The 22,552-nt window shown below is 38.4% G+C and overlaps 1 protein-coding gene across 23 annotated transcripts in view; it reads right to left on the minus strand.

The window, feature by feature from the left end:
• The window catches only part of LOC118419842 (calcium uptake protein 3, mitochondrial-like), a 58,701-nt gene that overhangs the window by 12,513 nt on the left and 23,636 nt on the right, over window positions 1-22,552 (minus strand). For 21 of the 23 annotated variants that reach the window (XM_035826472.1, XM_035826468.1, XM_035826471.1 and 18 more), the window contains exons 2-7: window positions 5,924-6,083; window positions 5,273-5,304; window positions 4,696-4,774; window positions 4,415-4,462; window positions 3,824-3,906; window positions 3,153-3,233 (exon numbers count right to left, since the gene is read on the minus strand). In XM_035826472.1, coding sequence (XP_035682365.1) covers window positions 3,153-3,233; window positions 3,824-3,906; window positions 4,415-4,462; window positions 4,696-4,774; window positions 5,273-5,304; window positions 5,924-6,083 — 483 coding nt within the window. Of the gene's footprint in view, window positions 1-1,683; window positions 1,705-2,386; window positions 2,408-3,152; window positions 3,234-3,823; window positions 3,907-4,414; window positions 4,463-4,695; window positions 4,775-5,272; window positions 5,305-5,923; window positions 6,084-22,552 lie in introns of all 23 variants that reach the window. The other 2 variants (XM_035826465.1, XM_035826466.1) reach the window with 2 other exon arrangements.

Raw genomic sequence — 22,552 nt, forward strand, 5'->3', positions numbered from 1 at the left:
ACTGCATAGTCTAGAGCTGTTGTCATGGCAACAGTGTTCCACAGAAGACGGCTGCCACGGTAACAGTGTAACCATGGGGACAGATCTATCCTACCCCTGGGACCAAAGCAGGAGATGTCATGACAGTCATGAGAATGAATAACATTAAAACATGCAAGCTATGGAGTCTATGGAACTGCCAGGCTCTTAGCGTTTGCAGAAAAAACATGATATTCCAAAACAATTTGGAGTAATGCAATTTACATTTCATCTTTAATTTCCTTAATTATAAAATGATGGATAATTTTCATAGTGAAATTCATTGTAAAGCACATACAATACTTAAAAATCAGCCACACTTGGATAAAGTTACTTAAAAGTTTATACAAAGTCAAAATCTTCTAATTTGAACTTTTAGAAGTTTTTTTAATTAATTTTCTGTTTCCCAGCAATTCCAGAGATGTAAGCTGCTCCTCAGAGCCAGTGTCTACACAATTCTACAGGATACAAGACCTAATAGTAATACATTACTGTAATTTATACAAAGACTCAGTGCAGCAGATGGAGGTATGAAACCACAGGAAAGCAATACAAGTACAGGCATGCAGAATCATGGAGGAAAGAAGGTACAAAATGGAGTTGGTCAGCAACCATGACCGTAGTACAGAAAATGAGGGAGGTTCAAAAACAGAAAGAAAGATCAATTCAAGTGCTATTAACCTTGCCATACAGTTTTTGTACCTCTCTAAGGCAATTGCAAACTAAATTAATCTAACTTTAAGTTTTTTTCCCTTTGAAACACCAATTCAGTTATTCAAATTCAGACTACACTTTTGTCCATTACCATTAAGTGTTCAATGAAATTTTACCTGCCATAATGTTAATTATGACGATGAAAAATAATAGAAATCATTCATTATAAGATATCCAAGATGTATCAAACTTTAAAATATATATTCTATCAACATACATAGTATTACATGTAATTCATGGCAATCCAAACCTTAACTTGTTACAGATACGAAGATTGTGATCCTTTTTTTTTAAATTCAGACAAATTCTGTAAACTTGGAAACTCAGGCAGAAGATATAAAATAAGCTATAATGTCATGATGTAGGGTAGAGTGCATGGGACTGATGGTATGAGCTGTGTGGTCATATAATTGCCATTTTTTAATATAAATTCTTTTAGATAAACTTTTTGGCCAGAGCTTATTTGATGTTAACAGTAACTGAATGTGAACAATAATAATTGTAGTTCGTTGCCTTATATCACCTGGACTTAGTCTAGAAAAAAACATTGATCGCAACTATCCTCTTGGAGATTGAAAAATGATTTACATTTTGACTCTGAGTCTTTAATTCAGACAATCTGCACAGAATGCACCAAATTTACCAGTAAGTTGTGCGTTTTTTTTCTTAATTTTTTCTGTTTATCATGATTATTATTGAACAAGCTGTAAACGTGTTAACTCAGACAAATATTGTGAATTTGCTAATCAGAGAACAGTTGTTTTGCACAGCATTTACACAACTGCATGAATGCCTTTTCTAATATCAAATTCGTATATCATATAATTATGATGTATAATTTATCATAGAACTGAATACACCACATGAAAAGGTAATGGCATGGCATGCAGGGGAAAACTTACTACAATCTCTATTATACGGTAGAGTCTGATGTGTGTATGTGTGAAATACCTGTGCTTCCTTCTGTCTGCCCTGCATGGAAAATGGCAACATCAGTGGTCGTACGTGTTCACAGTTATACAATGGTCTGCCTCAACGCAGGCATTTCAGTACACAGAGGTGTACAAAAGATACCGTACAGTCTTCATGCATTATCTTTAATGTACTACTGAGAGTTTATACACAACTTCAAAAATTACTTTTAAAAACACTAAAGAGGAACATTCAGAAGAAAACCAAAGAAAAGTCTTCAAGATTGACCATGCAATTATTGAAATATTCTATGTCTCAGAAACAGTATTTTGCTAACAGGCAAATGTAGCAAAACTCTTCAACTCTCAACAATCGAGTTACGATGCAAGAACTTTCAAACACAATTAACCATGAAGGAACATTACTTAGCAGAACCATGAAAATGTGCAGTTGTCAAACCATGCCAGTATCTTGTAAACTCTTTAGGTATAGGGGGAGGGGAGAGTCCAAGCACAGGCTAACAGAAATCTGTAACAACTTAGGATAGACTTTAAATGTCTTGTCTGAGTCACTAAAATCTGTTGGTTGGAGGTGCTGAGAAAGGTGGGGAGTAGTTGAACGCATGCCACTCTCTCAACCATCGTCAATCGAACAAAGCTCAAGTACAAATAAGTAATCGGTGGAGTGCAAGGTCGAGGTCAAGGTGCAGAATATAATAGTAGAAGGGAAAGTCGGCACAAACCTCCAAAACAGCCAAGGAATCCTGATAAACAATGGATGCAAACAAGATGCAGAAATTATTCCCACAACACGGGTGACGTAATAATAAGCGCAATGGACGCCTCCGTAAGGCGGCGGTTTGTGAGTCAGAAGAGCACGACACAGGGACGAGTTTGTGAAAGCGGTGAGAGGCACACCACGCACACGCACGCACGAGACAAACAAACATCACAAAACCGTCCAACGTTCGTGAAATGTAAGTCTGGTTAGTAGGAGAGTCTTTGGACAGCTTCCTTGAGCCTTGTGTTTTGGTCTGACCAATAAATGCAAAATAAACTAACTTTAACATTAATCATGCGCCGGTAGCCATTTTTAGTAAAATTCAGAATCATTTACAAAATGTTAACATTATCAAATAAGCAACTACGACACCTCAACTTTGTTAGGAAACAAAAAAATATTGCCTGTTGAATGACATGACTACTTTACATGCTTTATAATTTAAATATAAAGTTTATATCATGCAGTACAAGTTGCAACTTTAAAATAAAGTTGAACGTATTAAGAAGACTCATACATGTAAAATCCATCAGAACTTACTTGGTAGTATTGTATTTAGTTTTGTTATCAATTTCATGCCAAATATCATTCATTGTCCAATAACTTTTAATATCATTCATCATAATTGTTATTTAACACAGCTGTTTGTTGTTAGTAGTTGCACAGGTTGGTCAGCCCCAAACAACAAGGCTTATGGCATGCTGCTAAAGGCACTCTGGGATACATACATATTTCTGTACGGCACTCACGCCCTCCGCCTCCTCTTTGGCCTTCCTCTTGTCGTTCTTCTTGCGGAAAATCTCCTGGAGCTAAAAAGAAGTAAAAGCCATCTCTACACAATGTCATGCAGTTTATTTCACTGATGAGCTACATGTATATCATCTTTCACTGGGTCATTACAGAGAAGACAGACTCTATTTGTACTGGTAAATTTTCCCCAAAAAAAACTTTTTTTTAAACTCCTTAGCTACTAATAAATCAAATATACAATACACAAAGTAGATAAAGAATGTTACCAAGCAGTGGTTGGGCACAGATCGTGTTTTATTTCAAACCCCACAGTGCAGAAATGGTGGTTGACAGACTACAATGTGGATGATCAGCTATATTTTCTATACAGTGCACTGATGCCACCTACCAGACTAGATTAGAATTGCAGCCAGATTTATATATTACATGTAGCCTGGTATCTAACCTGGTAATATACTAGCCCCAGTTCACTCCTCTATCACTTCCCCTGCCAAAGTCTGGAAACCCAAGGCATTTTTAAAATTTCGTAAAATATAGGCAAGAGTAGCCAGTGATTTAAGTACGAGTATCACGGTTTTTGTAATGGCATTACAACTGGGAAGAGGAGCAAATTGAAGCTAGTATCCCACTTACTAGGCTGACCACTTACCACCATGAATTCATTCTTGTCCACCCGCTGGTTTCCATCCGTGTCAAACATATTGAAAGCAATGTTGAACCCTGCATGAGGCTCTGAAAGGTGTAAATGTACTGCATTATTCCACGTCAAATATAATGTTGTCTAATGAAGGTCACGTGCATGACTAAGTATAGCTTTTTCTGATTCAGAAGAAGAAAAAAAACTTTTTGACATAGTGTGTGAATTACATATTCATATAGTCAATATTGTAACTCTCTGACATTCATCATCATCTCTGACATTAAAATTTCAATTTGACAGATCACAATCATATTGTACAGGTTATTAATATTCTTTTACCATTGAAGTCAATGCAAGGACACATTGTCAGTAGATAAGTTGTTAAAGTCACCTACAATGTACAACAAAAGCTGTTCGTTCCATAATGGGCTTGATAAAATTGAACTGTGGAATTTTCTGAGGAAATGAGATATATAGTATAATGAGGACCTGGTATATAACTACCTCATGCATCACACGGCGTGGGAGCTACTAAGTCTAAGTAAGTAAATGAGATATATTTAAGATCCACGATAAGACATGGATTTGTCAACGACTTACTTGTGAGGATACAGAGCAGGAACAGGTACTCTGTGAAAGAGATGATTCCTGAGGAAGGGAAGGAAAATCAAATCTTACCTCTGTCAGAAAACACGTCAGCGACATAAAATAACTTGGAGACAGGATTCATTTAAGTATCTGTATCAATGGACTTTGCAGTGACACAGACCAGCTTTACAGCAACACAGCACGACAGCACACCTAACCTTAAGCTTTGCACATTAATTGAAAACATTTTGTTCACAATGACATAACAGTTTCTATTCTTGCAAACTTCTTACCTTCCTCATGCATGGAGCGGAAGAACTTGGTAGAACCCTTGTGTCGTGAGGGGGTCTTCTTCAACATGTGAGACACATCCTGCAGGACCAATGTAAAATGTGCATAAGAACTTAAAGAAGGCAGTACTATATAGAGCAAAATGAAGGCATTGGGGAACGGTTCGAAGGGCCTTTGAAAAACTCAGCCCAAGACCTAGCTTAAAATTTCGTCAAATCAGTCTAACACCCTGGTCAACTTGGCCAGTGTTAAGTTTAGGATTAGGTTGTTGGTCTGATTAAATTGTGAAATCATGGCTCTTCCACTTGGACTGACTATCCTGATAATGACATTGTGTGATGTGTTTTCTTAGCTGCTGCTGAAATTTCAGATGAGGGCTCACCAACGTGATATATTGGATTATCACCCATGTTACATAGTAGATATATCAGGTTCAGAACAAATCTGGTGATATGTAGACTGCCATACTGTACAGGAACTACATGACATATGGTATGTGTATCTATACTACTCTAACTTAATGTTATTTATTATGAATGACATTGTACAAAACTGTAATTTTAAGACCAGTTCACTTACATCATCCATCAGGGGACGGCGACCGATACGTGCTGCAATTCAGAATAGAGGAAATGGGATGTTAGTCGAGGAAAGTTTTCATCAACTGTGAAAAGCTACAAATGTATATGCTGAGCAATAGGTGTATGACTGCACAACATAACAATATAAAATTTCATATATTGTACACAAGCTGTAAGGAATACATGTACATGTCATGTACGTTCAATGGCATCTCTATCATAATAATTACGATTAGATTGTTACAACTGGATAATACAGTATTTCGGAGATTACTTCCAGGATTTCGAGTGACATCCGACACTCTCTGCTGTCACTAGAATGAACTGGCAGAATGAGTATGACTCATTATACTATTGGATGTTACTTGAAGTAATCTTCAAGATTCCTTATATCTAGTTGCAGGGATTGAAATGTCTTTTTAAAGTTTAGTATTTGATGTTAAAAATCATCTAATACATGTAATAGTAGGATGTTTAACCTTCATCAGAGTATTTATTTTAAACTTTTTACTTAGTACTTACATGTAGTAGTAGTAAGAGGATGAAAATTTTTGTCAGATTGATAATTGTAAAAAATTTAACACATTAGTATGTGCAATCAGTATATGAATTACAAAGAGACTACAATAAATTATAAGGATTAACTTACGTCTAGGCCTTTCCTCCGTCACTGACTCCAGGAAGTCCCTGGGGGTCATGTACATCTGACCTTTGTACTCTACCGAGGAGAACTCGCGGAAGCGGCGCTCACGGTCGGACATCTTGTGCTGCGGAGGGGCCCGCTGCCAGAACTTTCGCTTCTCCTCCTCCTAAAATGGGATAAGAATTTTGGTAAGCATGTGTAAATAAGTGGACTGCAGTGATATCAAAACTCTCTAGGTGGCGCTGTTGATATGGCAAAGATGCAGGAACAAGTTAGCCACTGCCAGAACTTTGGCTTCTCCTCCTCCTAAAATGGGATAAGAAGTTTGGTAAACATGTGTACATAAGTGGACTGCAGTGATATCAAAACTCTCTAGGTGGCACTGTTGATCCATGGCAAAGATGTAGGAACAAGTTAGCCGCTGCAAGGACTTTGGCTTCTCCTCCTCCTAAAAAAGGATAAGAATTTTGGTAAGCATGTGTACATATTAACTGGACTGCAGTGATATCAAAACTCTCTAGGTGGCACTGTTGATATGGCAACGATGCAGGAACAAGTTAGCCACTGCCAGGACTTTGGCTTCTCCTCCTCCTAAAATGGGATAAGAATTTTGGTTTATATAACTAAATCATGTGAACTGTTTTTCAGTGTACTGTGTACAGTATATTATCTTATATAATCATTATTTAGTGCACTGCTTTTGACAGCACTTCTTACATAGTCAGTACATGTAACTCATGCTTATCAGATTCCAACAAATCCTTGTTGAAACACTATACATGTAAACTGCAGTGATGTCAGAACTCTCTAGGCGGCGCTGTTGATATGGCAAAGATGCAGGAACAATTAAGTCAACCGTTTTACCACAGATCGTTCTGTAAATGATCAGTCCTTCTGTACCTCTTAAACACTTTAATTTATCTGTCTTTCTATGATATGATGCTTGCATTTGTAAAGCCCAGGAAAACAGAAAAAAAGTCATTATGGGGCTAAGATATTGACTTTGGATGGGCACATATTACAATCCCAAACCAATATACTATTATTATAGAAACAATAAGTTACCTCCCAAACCAAAATAGAAACAATAAGTTTCGGAAAAAATATCTTAATCCAGTCTTTTCTTGAGAGTATATACTGTATCTCTATACACACATGTACGGTTACCGTGATTTTTGGCCTTGATATGATGGTTCGAATGCTACAACAGATGGTACCTACTGGCTGTAGTGGCTTAGACCCCGTTCACATGGGAAAAAAGCAAGTGAGTTAAACGAGGAATCCGATTAAAATGACCAATCCAAAGCCATGTGAACAGAACTAATCCGATTGGATTGCCCATTTTGGATTGGATTGACTTGGATTGCAATCCACCTCGGGAGGTGGATTCAGCGCGCGCAATCCGATTGGCGCGCAATCCGATTGACCGAAATCGGCCATGTGAACACAATTGGATTGGATTCGGGCTTGTTTCATGGTTTTTACGTCATACATACGGGCACAGTGGACATTAGATATACAACCATACCTACAACATGGCAAAAAAAGTATGATACACGGATTAGAAAAGAAGTTTATGGGCAAGTTTGCTTGCAAAATCATCTTACCGCTATGGTTAACAACCGGACGCCGCAAGATTCGCCGGAACATGTGCACCGGTTCTTTCCAAAAATCGGCAGTGTGGCAGAAGACCAACTGGTTAATTTTGGCAATATTGCCCATGAAAATAACATGTATGGTTTCGTTTCTCTCCTGTTGTTGGAGCCAATGTCCCAACACCACCAAAAAAGCAAATATTCTACGAGAAAAACAGTCGGAAGCGTGTCTAAACAGAAATTTCGAGCTTGGGTCACTTCACTGCATGCAAGCATGGGCGAGCAGTTTTTTTAAGCGAAACACAGACTTTTATTTCAGATAAATACGTGATGAAGTCAAATGTTTTGGTAGCAGTTTGCCTTATTTATGCAACTTCTGCAACAGATACATTTTATATAGTTAAATGTAGAGTATAATCACACCGCGCGTAACATTTCCACCCCCAGTCTAATAGACTATCCCAATGACCCCGTATGACCCAGAGGCCGCCACTTTCGTCAGTGTGTGTTGCGGACCATCGACGCGTCAAAATCTGACCAAAGCCGGCCGATTTCTCAAGTTATAATCAATTATATCGATGTCGCTACATCCTTCAAAATTATGAGGTAGTCTGGCAACATTTTGGAAAAACTACGCGTGCCCGCGGTGGTCGTTGGAAACACGACGCGTGCCGCGGTAAAGAGTTTAATCCGATTGTGTGGTCGCGGTCGTAAGTTTGAGTTTAATCCGATTGTATAAAACTCATGTGAACACATTTTTTTTAATCCGATAGAAAATTTCAATCGGATTCCTTGTTTAACTCACTTGCAATTTTTTCATGTGAACAGGGTCTTAGTAATACAAGGTTAGGCGGTATCTCACTGAAGCTGTGCACATTGGCGACGTCACTGCAGCAGAGCCATTTGACATTCGGCACTTATCATTTGACACTCAGCAATTCATCAATGAAAACAAATCTTGTAACGCTTTGTGTTTTGTTGTCTTTTTAGTCATACATGTACATGTACTATGTTTTGCATGATATTCCCACAACAAAGTCAAGGGTAAAAAAAATTCAATTTTCACGAGAACGCAGTGTGGCAGCCAACATACATTTACTGCAGTCCAGTGACTTGCAGAATTTGATATGGAAGCAAACCACACGGAATGGGGGGATAGCTGCCTGGGCAGCTGCCGACAATAAACACACAGCTATCAACAAGCTATTACTGAGTGGGACTGACACAATATTACATAAAGTTAGTAATATATCAAGTGCACAACACAACATCTGACATCATACACAGATGACACAATTACTACATTGTGTAGTACTATAGAACTACATTATCAACAGGAAGGTATTTTCAGATTCTGCATTATTTCTTAAGCACATTATAATAAGGCGCAGTTATTACCCCATAAAGTGTTATCTGCCATCAGCTATTACAAGGTAGGATAAGCAGCAGTTATCTGGCAGGGTGGTCTTTTATTGGTGGTGAGAAAGTTTAGGTGAACTCACACCACTGGGTTCATGACATTTTACGAGTCGGACATACGTCTTCGCAGTGGGCTCTGACTTCGAGATGGGCATTTGGGGAGCTTTAAATAATATTATATACAACATGTACATCGGGGTTAAGTAAGTCCATTGTCCTGAATGCTAGGGGCAAGTGAAAGTGCCAATTGGGTACTACCGTACATGCCCAATCAGGCCAGTGTGTCCATGGGCATGAATTTTCTATAGCCTGGTATCCAGCTGCATTGTAGCTCCCAAGTCTCTTCTATCCTCTCCACAAAAACTTGCAAAAAAATTTTGCAGAGTATGATAGAAGAGACTCAAGAGTATTTTACGGCTGGATACCAGGCTATTTTTCCCACGGTTATATGAATGAATGAATGAATGAATGAATGAATGAATGAATGAATGAATGAATGAATGAATGAATGATGATTATATGTGGGTACATGTACATACATGACTTTGTACATGTATTGGTTTACAAGCCTAACTTGTATATAGCATTCCAAGTATACTAGTAGCTTGCCCAACAGACCAGCACTAGAAGCTTGTCAAATGCATAAAGCACAACAATGCAGTAAGATCAATCTTCTTTTTAGGTAATATAAAGTAGAATTATATCCACACTTGTTATTTTGAATATTTGAAGTATAAGTTGTAAATAAATACAACATCTAATTTAAATCTTTGGCCAGAGAGTCAGGCAATGATGCCAGCAAATGATTGATTGATTGATTGTTTAATTGATTGATTTTGATTGATTGAAAATTGGTTTTGGCTGGTAGAATTTTATGTTCTCTATTGGGCAAGTGAATTTTGAAAAAAAAAAGAGTTCATGTTCAATGTCATGTAGGAAATAGAAGCTTGGCAAAATTGTAAGTATTTTTCTTATAGTGGATGAAGTCCAGGATTCTGGGTAAAACTTTCCACATTTCATGATTTACATGGCATATACATGTACTCTATTTTTATCGGCAGCTTTCTGAGATTTCAGTTTCCTTTTAGACCTCTGAATTAGCCTTAGGTTTGTTTCTTAAGGCACGTGTCTTCCACCAACCTTAAGACATTCTCCACTTAAGGTGTAACGGTGCCTCATCCTACTTCTGGAGGATGCAGAAGGAATTCCAGATATTCCTTAAGTTGTCTGGCCTAATTCTTAACCAGTAAGGTGCTAATCTTCTAAAGCTGAAGCTAAATAGACACTTAGATTCCTATCAGCCAAAGTCAAGGAATGCTAGATATTCCACAGAAGGAATTTTATTTTCGGACATAAGACAGTTCTGCTGTTATGAATAAAGGAGGGTTATATAAAAACTTAAAATGATGTTATTATTAGCTCATAATTCAAAAGAAGACTGAAGCCAACATTGTTCAAATTTTCAGATCTAGATCTTACCAACATACCCTTACTCTGCTAAATGGTAAAACTACAAAAGCAGCATAGGACAAATTAACCAGTTCACAGGGCTCTAGCTAGGAGATTTTGAAAATATAACTTAGTTAGGCTAACAGTTATCATTCTAAGGATATGCATTGTCATTAGAAAGACTCTTAAGCCAGTTTGGAGTGTCATATACATGTATATAGCACTATTTTTTAAAAATTTAACAGACATTACCCCACAAGCAAAGTGCCACTATGCAACCTTGTGGAAAAAAAATAGTGTGATGCTTAGCATATTGTGGTCACAGAGTACATTTTGTATACTATAGAATGGTTGTTGTTACACCAAAATGCACTGGTATGACAGAATTTATACCTTTGACTAATATTGGAGGCTAAAAGCAGGAACATGCAATAGAAATAAACAACTTTGTATACTAAAAATAAAGACTAAGAGACTTGAGACTAAAAATACTTCACTAGCTAAGAGAAAGCGAACCCTGTAGATTAAAAGCTTAGTACGTTAAGTGTAAACTGAGTCAAATGTTAGCCTAATGTGTCTGGGACACCGTACCATGAGGAACCAGGTCTTCAAGACAATCTCTAAAGTCTTACAAAAAAGGACGGAAAGAAAATTGAATGGAACTTATAGCACTATAAGTCTTGAGATTATATATTTAAGACGTGCAAGGAGATGTCACCTTTGATGTGGATTTCAAAGAAATTTTCAAAGAAACATTAAATTTTCTTATAGAAGGCAATCACTAGCTTAACGAAGAACCAAATGTTGCACAATTTTCAATAACACAAACAAGGGAAAGTTAGCTTGGTTACCAAACCCCAGCCCGATCTTAGGAAAAAATGTATCTTTCCTGCAGGGAAATATATTTTTGAGGTTCAAAGGGGTATGGTATCCAGGCTAAGGGAAAGTATACTTTACTCATTAAGTCATTTTCAACTTTAAAAGTTTACAACATTTTGTACTTTTACGGTTATAATAATGATTTAAAAAGTTAGAGTAAAATTTGAAAATAAGAAGCAAATTCAAAAACTGTCATATCCTAATGACAGTATACCTTTTTAGCAAGAATAACACTGTGGTGGAAATAAGTCCTGTTGTGTATGTGATTGGTCACTTTTGATGTCCATTTTTTGATGACCATTTCAAAAATAACAGAAACTGAGAAGGAAAAAGCCTTACACAGTATTGTCAGCCTGAAACGGAGTGTATGGATGTCTTATTTCTGTCACGATTGCTGCGCAAGACACTGCAAACAAGTCTTTGGGTCGATGTCTGTAAAGCCTATATCACTATCAGTGCTCGTTGGAGCGGGGTAAATCTAGGAGATTAGTGCTAAGGATGGCCTCTCCCTAGGGATGAACTGGATTTGTGAACCGGTCCTGGGATGGCACAGTTCTGTCAACTCATCAGCAAGGACCATTCCACTGTCACTGCAAGCAGTTAACGTGGTAAATGGCCCAAATAACTTTGCTGATCTTGAATGTGCTTCTTTAAAAAACTTTTAAAAAACCATTGAGAAAGCTCTGGCACAAAATACATTGTGTATATCCTTAATTTGTGATATCATTATAAAGCTGGTATATTAATACCCTACGGTGCAGCACACCATGCTGTAAGTTTTAGAAGTCCACAAACAAAAGGCTTAGCTAGTATCACGTCATTGTGACGTCAGTTGGTACGATGCTTCTGCATTTGCATTTATGTCTTAGACTATAAAGCTGTACCAGGTATAACCAGGTACCTTTCGGCCTAACACACCAGCTTTACAGGTAGTGTCAGCAATATGTGGTTATAACTTATATACAGTCTGAACGACCTGTCACACCTTATCTTTACACATTTACATGTAGCTATAGCTTATTACCCAGTTCCCTCTCCCCTCCAACCAACAAAAATTAATGTACATGTAGGCTAAATGAAATTGGAAGAAAGTAAAAAATAAACTGCAATGTTCGATTCAGTCATTAATTTGAAATATAATGATTAATCGTTGAAAACATAACATATTTTCTACAGCTTCAATCTACATTTTGCATACAGCAAAGATATAATGTTGAAAGAAAATATACATATTATAATATATACATCGTAAATGTCTGCCCGCAAAAAATTTACACAAAGCCTGAATTTTCTGACAGTCCAGTCGGCCACCTGGCAGAGCTATTTGAACAATGTTGTGGCAACAACCTAAAAAAACATTGATAAAAGGTAGGGAATGTGAATTCCCATGACGGACTGCAAATTATCGTCTATAGGTCGGCATGACTCTCTGACACAGGTATTTAGTGCTTACGTCTCCATGGACTTTCCTGTGACCACAGCCTATATATAACTGTCTTCGTACCTGGTACCACCAAGAAGGTATTTACTACGTCAATGTGTTTGGCTTCTCACCTGTAATTAAGGCATTAAAGATACCTGAAAAGTTCCATCTCAGCATGACATGGTCTCATTTTGTGCCTCTGTTTGTGTCTTAAGTTGTTTTGTTTGTGTAGAAAAGTGCTGATACTATGACAAAACAAGCTCGCGGAATGATCCCTTAGCTGTCATACAAGATACTTATACCCTTCTCGAGTGTTGTATATGGCAACTATAATCTTCCCATTACACCACATGGTAAGAATGCCTTTACAGTACAGACAGTCGAACGGACATCAAAGCAGACTGCGCCTGAAGCTAAGAGGGCTTCTGTTTCACGGGACAATACTGCGAACACGGGGCGGATTAGTCGGGATTATCCCACGCTTCTTGTGGACGGGATTCCGTCTCTAGGTTCAGAAAATGTCGCAATGCGCGACTATCCTTTTGCGATGGGGAATGTTAATTGCACCATCGATATCCTCATTCCCTTGAACGTTTAAGACATATATTTAGAGCAAGGCGCCTGGGAACTCGAAGACACTTTCTCAGTTCAAAACATACTTAGAGCAAAACATCTTGGAACTTCAAGACACTTATGCCTGAAGCAATGTCTACAACGTAATTACTCACTGTGAGCACTTCACTATAACTACTAGTAAGAGGTTTACATTGTAGATAACACTAAAGATAAGATGTTGATGGAAACTACACATACTACATAACTAAAAAATGTACATTGAACAAAATACACCTTAGCTTCAAATATACAAGAAATCTTTGCTAAATAAAATAACAGTTTAATTGGCTTCATTTGTCTACTATTTGTGGCATTTAATGTATGTTGAATGTACCTTCAGAAACTTTCTTCATTTCACCTTAGCCCAGACAGCAGGTTGGTCCAGCCAGAACTGTTAGGTTTTTCCCTTTACTGTAAGTGTCTGTCATCAGCCTTGTTACAGGCACACCACAGAAGGACCACCCTAGCTAGACTTATATGTACCAATTGAAAGTTAAGTTGAAACTCCATACTACGTGGTTCACAGGGAGTATATATCAACTGTTATATTCTCATCTTTTATATTCTCATCACATTCCCCTAGCCTTTTTAAGGCTGTACGCAGTGTACCGTTAATGTTATCTATTAAATGTCTAGTAGGCAGGGTATTGAAAAGTGGAGCCCATCCCTCTCCTTCCACTGCCTTTTACATGTACCTCAAAGTCACAGTCAGGTACAGTTTTCGACACCTGGGTGGAGTGAGCAAAGTTGAATATGATATATAAAATGCCTGTATCATTGGCAAGATCGGCAACATGAACTCATGAAGCATAAACATAAGAAGGCCTTGATAGAGAAGTCTTTTCATCAGTACACAATTAGGACAACATTTCCTTCAACTCCGGCCAAATGTCTACCAATGATAGACACAGGCAGCCCTCACAGTCTGACACTGTTCACTGTACTTGACTTTGGTATCTGCGCAGGGCCCATCTGTACTACACCTGTATCTGTATGTAGCTGGTATATATACAATGTAACTGCCCTTCAGTGTAACAAATGGGTACCTAGCTTCGGCTAGGGCCGTCCCTCGGATAGGACGTTAAATGGAGGTCCCGTGTCTGGGGAGAGCCATACCCCGGGCACGTTAAAGAACCCGCCACACGTGCCATTGTGTGGTGTGAGTGGTTCAAAACCTACAGTACCTTGGCCGCACCTGGGTCAATTACTGTCGTATTGAGGTCACCTGAGTGGCGCCGAATGGCAGCTCGCTCCAGACACTTGCGACAGTCGTATTGAGGTCACCTGAGTGGCGCCGAATGGCAGCTCGCTCCAGACACTTGCGACAGTCGTATTGAGGTCACCTGAGTGGCACAGAATGGCAGCTCGCTCCAGACCCTTGCGATTTAGCCCCGCGTATTGTAAGCTCCTCGCAATTCAGCTCCTGGCTGCAAAGAGTGACTAGTCGGCCCACCCAATAGCCAAATTTAAAAAAAACCAGCCTTGCATGCAGGCACGTTGTATGGCAGCCTGTTATAAAACTTATAACTATTGGATGACCCGTCACACCTTGCCCATCTTCAGCTATAAGCGCTGTTAAATCTATCTAATGAGGATGCTACCCAGGCTTTTAGCCAGGCATGCGTCAACACGTCATCTGGACGCACTTTTCTTAGAATAACAAGAAATTTGATGCCCCTGGACGCCCTATACTGGGGACTAAATCCTCTGACAATCATGAAATTCTGATTGACCAGGGATGCTACCAGGTCATCTGTGGTCACAGTCTTCTACTGTGACATCTGTAACAGTATTTTTGCCTCTTGGGATACCTTAGAATGCACTGTTTTAACTCAAAATCATCAAAACTCTACACCATGGAAGGTGGATGCCCCCAGACCCCCCTACAATAGTCACTAACTGCGACTCATCAATAAGTTTGGACTCCATATTATAAAATCCTAGCTAAAAGCCTGACGCTACCACAATGCTTTTTTTCCTACACGTTCCAATCTACATGTACGATATACTTTTTCTAGGGAAAAACACAGCGTATCATTCCCTGGTTGATATTACATATTCAGTGATACTGACTATTTATTGTTCTTTTCTGAGCAAGCCCATGGTCTTAGCCATCCTTCTGTTTAACAAATGCACTTTGCAGGTCCACAGCACTTTGTAAAGAGTTGATTGGCCTGTCACAGCACTTAGAAGACAATCCCAGTAAGTATGTACTAAGTTGAAGCATTCTGGCATCCATCTTTCTTTAAGTAGCAATTTCAACACATCAATTTCAGCATCAAAGTCGGTACACTCTCCAGGTTTGTTGTTGAAAACGTTAGGCTGCGTGTCTGCCAATTGTCTGCGGTCTTGTCAGTTAATGGTGTTGTGACGCACTTTCCAGTAGTAGACATCTCAAAGTCTACAAGTCAGCCCATTGTTGTACATTATAACTACAAAATGTTCCTCAAAACTACATGTAGGTCTACTTGTCCTACGTGCTTAGCTACACGTGCTACATGCAGGTCTGGAAACATTAGCTCATTATTTTCTATCTTGAAATAAAATAAAAGTGAAATAAAAAAAACGGGACAAGGAACGAAGTTGACAGACTTTATTTGTTATAACAAATTTATAAGTGTATGCTCCAGCCAATGTACAATGTACAAAGCCAATTGCAATGATTTGTGGCAATTTTGAGACAGATAAATTCTGCATTTTTAACCTTTGAAGATCAATGATATTTTTTGTTAACTTAAAATTCTCTAAAACTCTATCAGCACCATTTTGCCCATGTCTATATGTTGCAGCTCACCAAGAAATTTGGACCCCCTATAATGAAATGATAGCTATCAGCTATCCACTAGTGTCCAGAATGATAAGAAATTGGATGCCTTACACTGGGGAGCAGATCATCTGACAAGAATGAAATTCTGATTGACCTGGGATGCTACCAGTCTTCAACTGTGACCTCTCGGACAATAATTTTGCCCCTCAGGATATGTTAGAATGTGCTGTCACAGTGTTAACTCTGAATTCTCTAAAACTCTGCACTATGGAATATGCCCACGGAATACTCATGCCTACAAAATGTATATCACATGCTGAAACTCACCAAGAAATTTGGACCCCCTATAATGAAATACTAGCTACAAGCTATAATAGTCTACAATGGTCTGTGCTGTCCAACTGCTAATCCCACTGTACTGTCATACAGAAACTACAACGTACAAAGTTTAACACTCTGTGAAAAGATCTTAATTATAATTGATACCTGAGTGTCAGTTTCAGGAACTTTCACATAAACATCCTCACATCCAGCCCCATTAAGCCTATTAAGTACTGTACTAATGGGTGGTTAATGATTAGGTGCGGTTGACCAGTCTCTGATGCTGTAGTATAAGTTGTACTTGTACATGACAGGTAAGGACGTTGAAGTGGTGCTCATTCCCACCATTGTTCTGACATGCGAGGGGCACAATGTTCGGCCTGCGGAATAACATGTTGACAGGCTCCCATTGCTTGTAACCTGTCAGTACACTTATACTGTTTAACGCACAGTCAGAGGACATGATTTATGGAATGTGAGATGCATACAATAATGCAAGATGCCACAGTAAACAACTTGTCTTGTAGGTCTTTCTTCTAAATGTTCTTTTCACTTTCTAATTAAAAACAATATTGTCCAAACATCTTCGGAAGCTGGAACTCCCGATAAAAGAGAGAGGATATACAACTTAGAAGCCGCTTAATTGCACTCCCCATTTGCCAGTGCATTTCGTGCAATTGTCCGAATGTTGCAAGAAAGCGAAGTTATTAAGCTGGACTGCACCACCACGAAATTTTGGGATTTCCTGCAATTGTGCAATTAACTGGCTTCTACTGTATTATAACATGTAGTCTTGGCAGCACAGGTCTACATAAAGATCACCTGACCAATGTGACCACTTTTTGGTAGTTAAAATCCCTCTAAACAAATTCTAACTGATACAAGCATTAAGAATTCTGACCATTATCATTTAGTGACCACCGGTTAACATTGATCAGACCCGTCCCTTGGATGGAACGCTAAATGGAGGTCCAATGTTTGAGGATAGCCACACTCAAGCAAATTGAAGAACCCATCACACTTATCAAAAAGAGTAGGGGACCTTCCCGGTGTGAGTGGTTCAAACCTACAGTCCTTGGCCGCACATGGGGCAATTGCTGTCATATTGAGGTCACCTGAGTTAGCCGCTCCAGACCCTTGCGATTTAGCTCCTCACAATTCAGCCCCTGGCTGCTAGGAGAAAGTAGTCAGCCCACCCAATAACAATATTAATATAACAGGAGGTCTCTCAATGAGTCGGACTGTATCAATTTGAACTAACCGTGCAGCTATTCAGATACCAGTCTCTTGATAAGTTAATGTGGTCACGGTCACAGTACTACAGTATGTTGAACTTTCGGTCCAACATAATCAAAAACAGTATGTGAGATTAAACAGGACTGAAACATAGCTTCTGATATCTTTTCTCACAAATGTTGCCCAAACACAATGTCAAGAATGCTCCAAGTCCTTAGTGCACAGGTGCAGATGCTGTCAACGAGCAAATCAAAACAACAGCGTATAAACAGAAAAAGTCTGGGAAATAGTTCTCATACCTCCGGGGGCCAAGTACCTTTCTTAGATAATGAGTCGTTAAACTATATCACTCTAACGACATCCATCACTAATGACAGGCATGTGTTGTTGTTTTTTGTATATTCAGATTGAAGAGCGTATCATCAAAATGTTCATCGTATTCTTCTCATATTTCAGTCCGATTATTTACATGTAAGCAGTAGTAGTACTAAAGGTTTCATGTAAGACATGAGACACCTTCAGGGACAAAATATTATCACAGATTGTTATATGGGAGGCAATTATCATTCAATTACAATTTTGAGAAATACGTGAAGGAACATTGGATAATCATTCTCCTCCTCAACTCTAGTGGTAGGTGTCATATGCTTAATATGTAATTCCTATCTTTTGCCCACAGTGCTCTACACCCTTACTCGAAGTTGTGCAAAGTATACAACATGATACTTTCAGTATGTCAAGAATTTGTCCAAAATATGACTTTGGGCTGCACTTAGGCCTGGTGCGAGTGGTATGTACATTTGTATGCCCCGATGACAGATGTGTCCAAACCATGTTTAACAGAGATATAGTTTCCCATAGCAGAGTCACTCCTCCACCTCCCCAAGTTAAGGCTAATTTCATTCCAGAATCTCAGTGGGTGGTATGGAATTTACATTGGACATTCAGAATCTACAAAAATGTACAACAAATTCCCCATTCATTTCAGGGTATTGAGTATATAAGGTGTTCTGATCTTTTCTTTTTATTCAAAATCTCTTGTTTTTTTGACCAGACCCTAAAAATTTGACAACAACAGATCATCGTTTGTCACACACAATTAAAAAGAAATCAAAACAAAATCTAGAAGCTCCAACAATTTTTATTGTCTTTTGATATGAAAACTTTGTATAAATACCTTCAATGGATAAATTTTGGATACAAATAGACATAATGCCAAATTAGAGGGATACAAGATTTGTACTCACCCCGCCCCCCCTTTCCAATTTGTTACTTAGGAGTGAAGACATTTTCTCAATGTCCATCGAAATTGACATATTTATCCCTTAAATTTGTAAGTGAGTAGAGTATGTCAAAAACTAGTGTTATGTTCTTGCTATTATAATCAGGAGAAGTAGAAAATAGTGATTGTTGAATTGCTTTCACTCAAAGTTCAGAAGTAGGGCAGCACTAGTACTGAAATGTAAGTAATTTAGCGGAACAGCAGTGTGCTATGTAAAGGCAAATTCCAACTTCCAACTTCCTTCCGCTTCAACCCAGCCAAGAAATCCCTCGAGGATCCCAGCCGATGATAGATTCTCCGTGTTTAAATCTTTTATACACTCCCCAAAAAAATTGGAGAAAAAGGTATACCCAATTTTAAGAAAATACCAATTTGAAATTGTTTGAAGTCTTTTCTGAAAAGCTATATTGCCTATGCCATACATCCTATCATACATATTTACACATACATACATATTCATACTCTTTATCGAGTTGAAGCATTGACAAAGTTCCACTTCCAGTGTGCTCTATCTTTCATCAGTTTAATGAGGTCCTATCATAATTCCAAATAAATGATTTAGTTTATTTATTCATTCATTTGTTTGTACATTCCTTTGTTCATTTGCTTGCTTGCTTGCCTGTCCGTTCATTCATTTATTCATTCATTCAGTTTCATTCATTTAAGTACAGCACAACTGCATGGCTGGATGGTCCTCACAATCGTGCCAACCGAATTGTCCTAGTCTTGACTGATATGTAGTTTCACCACTTCAGGGTTCTCCCCAGAATTTTTAGTATAGTGGAGGGGCTGGCAAAAATAACCCGCACCAACGCGCTGCGCTTTCATGAAAATTGGGTCATTTTGCAATGACAGAGGGTGTCAAATACTACAAGTATAATATACTGTTGTTATTCCTTTGTTGTGAAGTGGCAAAACTACTATTGTTTTGATCATTGCTCATTCACAAGTTTTTGCAGACAATGCTGACTGGAAAAGTGATGCCACTTGGTACAAAAATCTGTGAATTGTCATTAATCTTAGCAAAACTAACAAAGAAAATAGGGAAGAAACACACTAAATTTGAAAAATAGTATAGTGGAGCTGGCTGAGAGTATAGTGGAGGGCCTCCCTTATTCCACTCTCTGGGGAGAACCCTGCACTTGAAGAACAACCTATCTTCAGCTGCCTGCTCACCCATCTAACATAGCAGACATACCTCCACACTTCACCCAGAACACTACATGGTCCAACATCTCCCCTGTCCGACAAATCACTCGCTCTCATTCAGAACCAGGCAAATTCCTCGGATGGCTCTGACTCTCGCCATGAGGCGTCCCTCTCAGCTGGTCTTATAGGGCCACACTAATTTTATTTACTGTTTCTCGGATTTTTTCAGAAAAAAAATTGGGTCGGTCCTAAAAAAAAAAATTTTTTTTTAACTTTTCAAAAAGTCGGGGGTAGGAGAGATCGGACAGGAAAACCTAAACTTTCAACATTTATGGGGGTTTCTGGTAGCAAAGCTCAAAGTTTTAAGAACAATGATAAGTGTACCGTCCAAAATAGGCACGTACAGCTACTGGAATTTGAGGCCCATAGTTAACTTGAGAAAGGAGAAGCAGTGAAATTTTGTCAACACGAGGTGTCGCCATCAATTTGAAAATAAAGTTTTAGGTTGTTTTTTTTTTTCAAAATAATTCGAAAAAAAAATAAGGTCAAGAAATCCGAGAAACAAGAAATAAAACTGGTGTGGCCTTACCAAAAGAAGTTGGTTACCTGTGAAGGTATGTTCACCGTTCCAGGTCACCTATACAAGTCTCTAAGCAGTACACCTGATTTAATAGCTAAGCATAGTACTTAGGAGGTGACACAGGGAATGCTAACAATTTGATCCAGCGCTTGAGTCCGCTGTCATCACGGGCCACTCAAAATGTCATCCCTTCTCGGACTTGAAGCGCACATAGTTTTTCACTTTTAATGGACCCCGGCCGTCAGTAGCCAAGGAAAACCATCAGTACTTAACTATAAGTGGATATTTCCAGACATTACTATTGACCATAGGATTTCTTATCACATGTGGTATTGCAAAAATTTAGCCTTTGTCTTGGCAAAGACTTTGCAAGTTTTGTGCTAGTCTACTCTACATGGACAACTAAAACATGTCCGGAATGTGCTTTCCTTTGTTCAATTATATGAGGAATAGCTGCTCCTATTAAAAAAACTGTGTATGAGAAGATACTTCAAAACTGACAATACTAACTTGTAATTATATTATTTATTCAAGAAGATCCCTTATTAAGACTTCCAGTCCAAATGAGGAATGTGGATTCTTGTTCATGTCCAAATATGGCAAAAATGTCCTTTATGCTACTCAAAACAAATACCAGGGAATCCTAACCCCCATACATACCCACGGTATGCTGGGAGACAAAACTTCTTTTCTGATTCATTTAGCCCCTAGATGAACCACAAATTTTACTAAATGTTGACTCCAATGCAGTTTGTTAAATGCTGTGCATCTTATCATCTAGGAAATTGACTTACCTGTTAACTCTTGAAAAAAAATTAATTACTCTGCAGGGCTCGAAATTCATTTTTGGGATTAGGTGCACTGGTGCACCCAGCTTTAAAAAATTGGGTGCACAAAAACTTTTTTGGTTGCACCACTTAAATTTAAGTAATAACCTAATAATAAAACTTAGTTACAAGCTATCAAATTCTTAAACAAGTACCATGACATTTTTATTATCTTAAATTTTCTAACACTTAGATGTCAAGAATACGATGGATGCTCGTATACATTATGTACTTTGATATCTTTACATACACAAACCTAAGAAAATACTTGGGTGCATCCTGTGCACCCACAGAAAAAGATTGGGTGCACAGCTCCAATTTTGGGTGCACCTGGGTGCACATGCACCCAGTATTTCGAGCCCTGCTCTGAGTTGGCCATAGTTCAATACTCAGCAGAACTGCATATAAAAATCATGACATTATAGCCTGTTCAGATCATGAGATAACAAAACCGAAAGCTCTGGTGCAGTACCATTACAAGTCGCTAGGAGTCCCAAATTCTTTTTGAAATCTCATCAAGACCTATGCACCTACCAAATATCAAGACACTCCACCTATAGGCATTCTAACAGATCAAGGTGGTTAAAATCAAGACAACCAGCAAAGAAAAATACTCATGAAATCATCACCTTCTTGGCATTGAAGTTAATTACAGTAAATCTATTGGAAAGTCACACTCAAGGCTAACTGTATACCAGGTAAAAGGAAAAACAATAGGAAGAACATATAACATGTAACTAGTCTTGTCTTAAAATTGACTCAGTCTATAATAACACCAGGTTCTGCAAAGTACTATCTCTGTGTTTATTCAATCTGAATGAACCTTGGTCACCAACACTTCGCGGGTCATCAAACAAGTAGAGACAGACATCATCATCAATCTGGAAACTGTTTCTGGACTTTTCAAAACAAGCTTGAATTTGGAGTTCAAAAGAATGTCTTAGGCTCAGGTTTTCTTCATCAAGGAGAAGTTTAGACAACCATAAGAACATTGCAACTTAGACAACTTGATGAATAGTTTAGGCGATCACAGAAACCTTCTCTGACGTAACATCGGGTCTTTGATGTGCCGACTCGAAGTGCAACCTCATTG

Source organism: Branchiostoma floridae, chromosome 7 (genome assembly GCF_000003815.2).
Source record: "Branchiostoma floridae strain S238N-H82 chromosome 7, Bfl_VNyyK, whole genome shotgun sequence".
Classification (NCBI taxonomy): Eukaryota; Metazoa; Chordata; class Leptocardii; order Amphioxiformes; family Branchiostomatidae; genus Branchiostoma; species Branchiostoma floridae.